This window comes from Cynoglossus semilaevis, chromosome 18, assembly GCF_000523025.1.
Source record: "Cynoglossus semilaevis isolate Cse_v1.0 chromosome 18, Cse_v1.0, whole genome shotgun sequence".
Taxonomy (NCBI): Eukaryota; Metazoa; Chordata; class Actinopteri; order Pleuronectiformes; family Cynoglossidae; genus Cynoglossus; species Cynoglossus semilaevis.
Genome location: NC_024324.1, coordinates 15,022,281 through 15,032,645, shown reverse-complemented (window position 1 = coordinate 15,032,645; position 10,365 = coordinate 15,022,281). Strand labels below are relative to the sequence as shown.

Below are 10,365 nucleotides of genomic sequence, written 5' to 3'. Positions count from 1 at the left end.
AAAAACACAGTCAGCAACACAGGCTCATCTTACATTTATTTATAAAATCTTTTTACATGACACCGGAGGAAGAATATGTGACCTCGAACCTTGGACAGGGTCCGGGTATGAAATAAAAAAACAAACAAAAAAAAAGAACGTTTGATCGGTTACAGTAAGTTCATGGCAGAGAGAAACTGCAGTCGACGCAGATCTCACCCGGCCTCCTTCTCAGTCGTCCCCTGTGTTTGTGCGAGGATCTGAAGAACAGCCTGGTTAAAGTCATCTGGCTGGTCAGCAAAAACATAGTGGCCTGCTCCTCTGATCACCTGACAAACACACAGTGGAGCAGTGAAAGTGTTCGTTCAGAGTGGGTTTTTTTTTTTGGCACGGTTACGAAAATATAACCCTAGATAATAGTCAGTAGCTACTTACTATGATTTCCACATCAGGTCTTCTTTTCTTAAAGTCACATCCGGGGTTGCTGTCAATGCTGGAGCGCGATCCATAAATAAAGTAAATGGGAATGTCCGTTCGGATCTGTCCGATTCTCTCCTGCATCGGCCTTTTGGCCCAACCGTAGGGAATGGTCATGTTCTTGAACGCCGTTTCTCCACTGAAACCCAAACATTTACGAAATTAAAATATAGCACGTGTTGGATTATGCGTTAAGAAATAGCACAATACAGCGGGGTCCTCGACTTACTTACTTATCGGAGGTCGGTTCCTAATGCTAACATACGTAAATTGAATTTTCACAAGTCGGAACTTACATGCAATTATATATTACACATATCGCATAATATTGCGTACTTCTACCTTCCTACCTTGGAGTCTGCGCGTTTAAATGGTAGATGTAGTCAGACACAGTGTTGTCGTCAAAAACCGATAAGTATTTCTGTTTGAAATCCGACCTAATCATCTGGACCAGCATTGGACCTGAGAGAGGAGAAAACGTGTCGTTAATTTTTTTTTTCTACCACTTGTGATATTATGATAAAACGACAGCCAAACTGGCCTATTGAAAATACAACATGGCCATTTAGGACATTAAGGACAACAGTCTTAAAAGCAGGGGTGTTAAACATATGGGCCGTGGGCCAAAACCAGCCTGCTAGGGCGTTCAATCTGGCCCGCTTGATCAATTTTCGAAAACAAAAAAAAAGCACAAACACTTCATGTTCATGATGTTTTGTCAAATTATAGTTCATTAAATATGAAGATACATTTGGTTACATTTGGTTTATGTGGAGAAGTAGAAAGAAGCAATAGTGGATGTGTGTTTGTTTGTGTTGACCTAGAGGCCCAGCCAGTCTGAGTCCAGCCAGAGGGTTGAAGGGACTCATCACTGCCCCCATGGCTCTGATCCACACAGGAATGGAGTAGTGGTTGCTGTTCTCGGGACGTGCGGGGAAGCCCCACGGCTCGACCAGGACCAGGCCCTTGACCCTGCACACACAGCAGTTACTATGTAAGTGTAAAGTCAATCAATTCATGGCCAAATATTGGAATTGAGTGCCCTCTAGTGGCTGTCAGTTTGAAAATAACCTAAATTTTCAGTGCTACAGGAGTAGCAGATACTGGTACACAAGCCTAGAGTGCCCTCTAGCGGCTGTGGGTGTGAAAATAACAAATGTGATATTTTATATTTTAATATATAAATCGCAGTGAGTATAAGTCACAAACCTAGCCAAAGGCAGTGAGTACAAGTCACAAACCTAGCCAAAGGACGTAAATAAGTGCGACTTATAGTGGAGAAAAATGGTATATAATGGCCAAAACAACGCACAGGGTATTACCTCGTCACTCTCCTAGTGGAGAGTTTGGGAAGCTACATATTTTAGGTTAAAAATATTTTTGAAAAAAATCCTGACTATAGCACCTGTGGGGATGTTTGAGCGCGTAGGCAGCAGCCAGGTATCCTCCGAGGTTATGTCCCAGCAGCACCATTTTTTCCAGTCCCACTTTGGTTCTCCACTCCTCCAGAGCCGCCAAAAACTGCTCCTCGGCTTCCTCTGAGTCACTGCTGAACTGGGGACGGCTGCTCCTGCCAAAGCCCAGCAGGTCCAGAGCGTAGACTGGGCCACTACTGGAGAAGGCATCCAGGTTTTGGGCCCAGAGTGCGACGCCACCCCCGACGCCGTGCAGAAGAACCAGGGGAGACTCAGGCTGGATGTGAGATGAGGAGTACTGATGAGGGTGTGTCAAAAAAGCCACTGTCCACAGATAGTTGTCATTGGATATCCGCACATGCTGCCTGGAGAAAGGTGTCTTCACACCTGCGGTTCAGAAGAGATGCCAAAATAAAGATGGAGGACGGAGTTTAGCTTTGATAACAATGGCTCCAAGATGTTATTCGCCCTCCAATTATTGTTCGGATTCTTATATACTCTGCCTCACACCTGTGAGACACACTTACTTTTAAGCATTTTTTCCTCTGCATCTTTCAGCTGGGAGGCAGAAGTAGGGCACCAGGAGGGAATCCAACTTAACATCCAGGAGCTGGGATTCGAACGTGCACACATGCAGCCAAGAAGACACGATGGAAACAAAGTACATGCAAACACAGACCATAAAATGAACTTTGTCCATATGACGTCCTTGTTATCTGTGCTGTGGCGGTATAGAATCCACACAGTCCATACAGTTCTGTACATACATAGACACACACACATTACACACAGAAATAGGCATGTATGCTAAACGCCAAAACAAAAATCCAGAATTATTGAAAATACAAACATAATTTTATTTCTCTTAAAACACGCGTGTTTACATGGTACAAAAAAAGTATCCGAAAACTTGAAGGGGTCACTAGCGTTCGTGTCATTTGAAACGCCATCATTTCAACAAACAGCAAAACACAATTGTGTAGAATACATGAAGACTCGACAGTAAACATTAAAAAAAATATATTTATTTTAAGAGTGCAGCTCACCTCGGCTCGTCATTAGATTCTATCTTCTCAGACATCCTGCGCATAGTGTGCTACTGTCGCGCGTCCGTCTGCGACAGAACATAAACTTTATTTTGATGGTTTTAAGTCCCGGTCGTAAATAATGTTTCACACATCTAGAGTGTGAGAGTCACCCTGATACCCTGATGTCAATTCTCCAAACAAACGTTTTTATTGTCGAGTATAAATTTTAAGTGAAGAAGTCCCTCCGGCAGACTTTAGTTTAGCGACCACCCGCGGTGTTAAACTGCTCCGGGAACTCCAAATTGCATAACACCAACTGCACTTGAAAGCATCATCAAAACCGTAGCAGCAGTGGGATGAGACGAGTATGGCTGATTTCTGCTCGTATTTAATTTGTTTTTGTCGTTTGTTTTGACATGTTTTTAGTTGTGTTTTATATATTTATTTATTTTTGGTTTTTTCTCTTGTAATTTTTTTTGTTATAAGCACGAAAAAATGAACCCCCATAGCCGAGCAGGTGTGTGAACGTCAAGTTGATTAGCACGTTAATTAGCATACTCTGTTACTACGCCACACGCTCGGTCCTTTGTTATTTAGATATCGCGTTATACGTTGTGAAACATTTGGTTGCCTCCAGCAGTTACTTAACATAAGACAGTTATGTCTTATGACAAAATATAGTGTTCCAACATGGCTGCCTCCAAACAGAGGCCTAGTCTGACGTAAATATAAAGTCAGAAGTTTTAGGCATGCTAAAACAACAGTTAATGCTTCTAGCTACAGCAAGTGTAGTAAAGGAGAACTATTCTGTATCCAGCTTATTCAGACTAAACTAAAAAAAAGAAAAGAAATTGTACACATTTTACCTTTTAAAATGAGATACAAGTAGCTCTGAAAAGCTCTGAAAAAATAAGCCATACATAAGAATTCCTGCAGGCCTGACTGTGAATTTGATATTTAAAATTAGCACTTTGTTTCAAGGGGGAAAAATGCATTTACAACAATGTACATTTGTGAATTCATTCTGAAACTGCTGGTAATATCAAGAGCACATTCTGTTTTTGTGTGTGTGTGTGTATTTCCTATCGTATATATTATAGTATATTCCTATCGCCGCTAACCTTTCCAAATGATATAGTTTATTTATATTATCATTATACGTCTGCCTTTTCCCTGCAATGCCCACGTTTCCCCAGTAGATGGCGTAGTAAAGGCCCATTTTAGTATTTTAGCGTTTAGCATAACTTACATTTCATTAATCTTAGTTCACACGAATGCTCCATCTCTGTGTTCCTGACCCGGCCCCCCATGATCAATTTGAGGACCAATTGTGGCCCGCGAGTCAAAACGTTTTGCCCATGCTTGGTCTAAGCTACCAGTAGAGGATTTTGCAATGGCATTTGGAATGTTAAAATATTTTTTTATATTATAACATCATGATAATTTGGGTGGTCCACAAGAGGGACAGTATTTGGTCCTCTGCCTTGTCAGGACTGTTTGATCAGACACCCATCAGTTATGAGAAATATCAGTTTTGGGATATTCCACCACAGCTATAGTTTGTGGCAAACATTGTCATTCTGCCTGTACTTACCAGAATAAGCATAAAAACCTAGAAGGGAAGTGTGTAATTTGTGTATTCACAATTGTGTTCTGTTTGGTTTGGTCAAATTGAACAATGGTATTGTTCTCTTTCAGAGCTGTTTACTTGAAGACTTCTATCTGCACCAAGCACTGCCGTTTCAAGCTCGGGGAAGTGCCCCACAAACCAGTACACCTCGAATCCATCTGAGCTCAGCAGAAGACGTACTGTATATATGACATCACACACGGTAACACTAAACCTTGTGTCACTGACAAATTTGCTAAAGGACAGAGGGCAACTATTTCTATGACAGATCTAACGCGCTTAGCTTACTAGCATTTTATTGAGAGTACTTTGTGTTTTTTTTTTGATAAATACACAATAGCCCAAATAAAATTTAACACAGGATTAAATATGGATATACACTGAAAATTTACAAAAAACACAAATTCAAGGACAGATATTCATAAAAGTATTTGGGTAGATAATGTGATTGTGCTGCTCAGGGGGTAGCAGTTTAGCTACTACTTACTTTTCACTTGTTTTTAGAGTTTTCAATAGAATTTCAGTCTTAAAAGGGAATTTTTGTAGACTTATCTACCTGTACCTGCTGCCTGTAGACTTATCCCATTTATTTCCTTTTTTTAGAAACTTGGAGCTACATACACCAAGATGAAGACATTATCAACATTATTAAACAAAATGTTATCTACTGTAGGCATCGACAGGCCTTGACGAGTTGATGGTAAGTCCAATTGAAATTCTTTTCAAAATAATTGTGCATATTGCATTTAACATTTAGTTTGGTCAACTTAATACTACGTATTATATTACTGCACATTCGGCAAAATGATTCACGTTTTGTTGGTCACCCTGAAGTTGTGTATCCATACCAAAGATCTGTACACCCTGCACAGGTTGTAATCTCATCATAGCTGATTAAAAAATATTAAATAATTTTTATTTTATTTTAATAGCCTTTCACGTTTCAAGAATTCTAGATGAAGCCCAGTCTTGGGCCACAAGGTGGTAGAGTTTCATCCTCCACTTATCGCACTCTTAGTGTGATTCTACTTAGTACTTCACTGCTCAACTATATAATTTTCCTCTCATGCCACCCACTTTTGCTGGCTTGCAGACTTCGGGTTGACTGAGTGCTTCCTGAGTGCTTCGCTTCCTTCACTCTCATGGCAGCGCCCACACTCGTCCTCCATGTGTGTTGCTGTCTGTTCACTCTGCTGAGTGCTCAAAATTTCATAAGCCAGACAATGAGGCTGTAACCAAGCCTAAAAGTGGATGACTGTCGTATTGGACAGTAGCTGTCTGGAGACTAGTAAACGGGTGAAGCTTTCAGCTAGGAGACAGAACAGAGCTGCAGCACGGAGCAAGCTTCATCCCTGTATCTTACTAGATGCTATTTGTTGTAGCGTGTTAGAGGCAAATTTCTGTAGGTTTGTATCTAGATCTGTGCGTGTTTGTGCATGGGAACGGTCTGCTGTATGTCTGCTAAGTGGCCATTATGCTGCACTCCTGGGTTCGGTTCGATCAGTTAGAGTTTATCACGAACCCTGAGCAGAACGGTCAGCTGGCTGCGAGCACATTCCACGCCCTACCGTTATGGGTTTCTGGGGCAGTGCCAAGTGCAGTTTGGGTAATAAGAGTGACCAGGTTATTAGCAGAATATAGGAAGGATGGAGGAGGGGTAGAGGATATGTCTGGTTGCTAGGATACATGACCGGCGCCATCAGCGCATATGATTTATAATGGCCAGCCTCACTGTCTCGCTTTCACTGCTCGTGTCCTCCTTCCTCTCTTTCCTCTCACTTTACCAATGACTCTCTCTCTCGCTCTCCCTCTCTCTCTTACCCTACTCTCATTTCCATCCTCAGCAGTTCTACGGGTCTTTTAACTGTCTGAGTACTTACTGCTGGCATTAGTACAGCCTATTATACACATCGGCGTTTATGATATTTTATTCCTGCTAGGCAACTCGGGGCAAGATGGGGAATCTTACATTGATCTTGTCGGCAGCGCACAGGAAGTGCAATCACAAAAGTATACGTGCACCAGCTTCTGTGGGTTTAGATGTACATGCTCACGTGGACGTACTGCACCGACATGAATGGAAGACATTGATTTGCAGAGACTTGATCTCAGATTGTGAAAAGCCTCAGGGACAATTGCAGTTCGAGGAGGGCATAAGGCCATGAAAAGGAAGGAGAAGAAAAATGGGCTTGTTGGATGTCTGTATTTCGCACCGAACTTGTCGTAAAAATTGTTAAATATGATGATCCCTCTGATTAGATTGTCTTTTATATTGTGCAGTAGGCACTATTTGTTGCCGATTTATATTTGAGTTTTCGGTTTGATGGCTCAAATATGAGCTGGTGAATTTTGAGTACTGAACATTCAGCGTTTTTTCCCCATATCAGGTTTAACCAATGGATAAATGATTGGATTTTTGTGTCCTTATTTCCTGGGTGCTTTCATAAAGAGCAACATGGTCACTTTACTTATAAATCTTGCATAATTATATTTATATATACAGAATTATTTTTAAACCCTACCCAAAAGCCTATTAACGTAATTATCACAATTCGAAGTAATTTATTTAAATAACCCAAAGCACAAATAAAAATGAATGTCAAAATAGTCACGCTTTTAAATTTGGAATTCAAGGTACACAAGCCTAGAGTGCCCTCTACACTGGTGGTTGTCAGTGTGAAAATAACGAACATGTAAATTTTCAGTGGTACAGGAGTAGCTGACGCTGGTACAGCCTAGAGTGCCCTCTAGCGGCTGTCAGATGTAAAGTTATATTTTTTATTATATTTTAATATATAAGATGCACCTGAGTATTAATGTTTAGTATGTTTACATATCAGAAATACTTTCCTGACCCTGGTACAACATGAGTATTAATGTATGTTTACATATCAGAAATACTTTCCATGAGAATATAGCGCAAGGTCTGAGATACCAATTGTGATGGCATTGTGGAAAATCATAATATATATGTGGCTTAGCCTTAAGAAAAAAAACAATATATATGTGGCTTAGCCTTAAGAGAAAAAAAACATTGCGATGATAGACAGAAGTATATGATTCTTTCAGATGAGGTTTGTCATGGGTAGATGTGCATTGCCATTAACTGGACAGACAGAAGTTGGACCTTGTTCCTCTGCTCATTCCTCATGCTGTCCCTCGAGTCACTTAACTGGATTGACCTTAAGCTGGAACAAATTATGGGTCGTAAAACAATTCCGAATCTGTTGGTTCCTTTATGTAACGTCGCCCGACCCATTACTTCGAGGCTAACGCTAACTATCGGCAGGTCAGTGTGGTATATGTTATATGACGACCCTGGGTGGATTTATAGTTGATACAAGAGCTTAATGGGAATCCTGTGTCAGAGGTTTGGATTTACAGCTTCACTCTACAGCATCACACTGCAACACATTGTGGTGCAGTGTGATGCTGTGTAGAGTGAAGCTGCGATTAGGCCTGACTAATTATAACGATAAACATATTACATTTTTATTGTTTTTTTTTTACTCAATTTTAGGAGTGATAATACTTCTTTTTTTGAAGTTTAGAATATTTACCTCGTTCTATTTATACAAAGCAAAACATGACATTTCTAAAAAATACGAAGAATTATTTTTCTGTTATTTTGTATGGGTACAAATTATTTGCGATACGAGCACATCCACAAGCTCAATCCCAGAACGGATCGTGAGGTTCGTATCTCGAGGTTCCATTGTACATGTAAATTGAAACAAAGTCATTTGATTTTGTTGACCAATCACGATCCGTCACAGGTCCCACTGTCGCTTGTAACGTTCAAAATGTTCCACGCGCACTTACATTATTCGTCTGCTCTACATTTTTTTTTTTTGTGAATGCTACATTAGCCTCACCGCTAGTGAAATGTGCGCTCTGGTTGATTGTCTGTCGATCAGATGTTTTAACTTGTCTTCACTCGTCAAATTATACTGTTTGGTGCAGCGAGAAGTCTGTTTGTCTCTGCTGTGTGTGTGTGTGTGCGCGCAGCCATAAGTGATCCAGGAAGACATTCAAACGGGAGTGTCCATGTTTCTCTCTCTCTCTCTCTCTCTCTCTCTCTCTCTCTCTCTCTGTCCGTCTGTCTGTCCAGTTTCTTCCAGTAAATAGAGGATAATTTTAGAGTGATAAATAACCCAGAGGATATTGAGGGAGGGACATAGGCGCGCGCGCACACACACACACACACACACACACAATAAATTGGTCCCTCTATCCCTGTTGCACCTGCTGACCTCACAGGATCCACTGAGATCGGCTGCTGCTGAGTGTGCGGCTTCAAAACACACACACACACACACACACACACAGAGGAATGTGCACTTTGACTAATAGGCCTAATGCATCCTGAAGAGGGCCCAGTACTACATTAGCTACGGATGTGGGATTGATTTAGAAACTGAAAGCCTCCTAGCCTAGTGTTGTGCGTGCGTGTGTGTGTGTGTGTGTGAGAGACCCTTCCCTTGTGAAAATGTGCTCTCACAAGTATATATTTTAGGTGGACATTAATTCTCACATCCAAACTCCAAAAAAAATATTTTTTCTTATTGTATATTATTAGCGCAGACATATCACGTGATCACAGTGTATTTTCCTTGTCGCCCTGAATGAAAAGTCATTAACCTCAGACTGTTGATGAGAATCAAATAGCATGTACTATTCCATTCTCAGTCTCCTTGCTTAATTTGAGAGATGGCTGTATTTTGTCGAGGACGGCAGGAGTCGAAAAACACTTGTCAGAAACAACATCACAACCGCTTAGTTATGGGACGCGCACGAGAAGCGGTCCTGTCGCTTTAATTCCCGTTTTTGACAAAGTGTGTTTCAATTTAGGTCATGAAAGCCTTTCGCTGATGATGGTGTTATTTCAAGACGGGCACGTGTTTCCGTTTTTTTTTTTTTTTTAATTCTGCCATTTAGAAGTAGGTTAGTGTTACTGTGATTTTAATAGTAAAATTCCGTACTCCAGATCGCTAGACGTGTAACTTTTCAACAGAGTTAACGAGATAAATGAACACATAATCGCTTAGACAATAGAAATGTCAACGTGTCTGGATGAAAGGTGTCAGACAATTCATTCAGAGAGACACACACTTTTAGTGGCAGTATTTCCCAGTTTGTAAACGACAGTTTCAGTCATAGATAATAAATCAAACAAGTGATGAAATATGTTTTCCTGATTCAGTCTTAGTGTCCTCAAAGTACTACTTTGGACTTGATGTCCGTTAACCCTTTTTTCAAAATGTTATGATCCCAGTGACTCAGGACTGTCAGAACCTCTCGACCGATGGAGATGACAATGGAGTCAGGCAATAAGATTGTTTTACTTTATGAAAATATGTGGAGAAAGTTACCCAAAATGCATTTGGTATGTGGACGTAATTGTCTTTATTGGTACACACGCAATTCATTAAACAGCTGAAGCATCATACTAGCATTTTAACAGCAACCCCCCTCGAACTAAATGTAAATTTCGGTAAATAATGTTGTATTTTATTGTACGGATTTCCATTGGGTTGATGGAGTCGGTGACGTCCTGCATGACGGTGGTAAATATTGAATGGCAAGAATGTCTGTCGGAGGACCAGAGAGGCTGTCTGGGTTAGCATTGTTGGTGTTGAATCAGGCGACCGTCCGAATATGCTTTTAGAAAGGAGGAGAACGAGGGCGGCGGCGGAGGAGGAACGGGTTAAAGACTGATGGGAGCAGAGGAGAGGCTGAGGTGGCCTGGGGGGAGGAGAGGAGAGGAGAAAGAGAAAGAGGATAAAAACAGAAAAGCAGACGTGGAGGAGGTGGGAAATTGATGAGGCAGAGAGCT

The 10,365-nt window shown here is 41.0% G+C and overlaps 1 protein-coding gene across 1 annotated transcript; it reads right to left on the bottom strand.

The window, feature by feature from the left end:
* Positions 1 to 6: 6 nt before the first annotated feature.
* On the bottom strand, positions 7 to 3,547 carry abhd5b (abhydrolase domain containing 5, lysophosphatidic acid acyltransferase b). Its single transcript, XM_008332151.3, has 7 exons — positions 2,918 to 3,547; positions 2,399 to 2,481; positions 1,862 to 2,258; positions 1,277 to 1,428; positions 807 to 918; positions 415 to 595; positions 7 to 308 (listed from the first exon to the last, which is right to left on the bottom strand). The coding sequence occupies exons 1-7, from the start codon at positions 2,959 to 2,961 to the stop codon at positions 195 to 197; spliced, it is 1,083 nt and encodes a 360-aa protein (XP_008330373.1). The 5' UTR covers positions 2,962 to 3,547; the 3' UTR covers positions 7 to 194.
* Between the last annotated feature and the right edge of the window lie 6,818 nt (positions 3,548 to 10,365).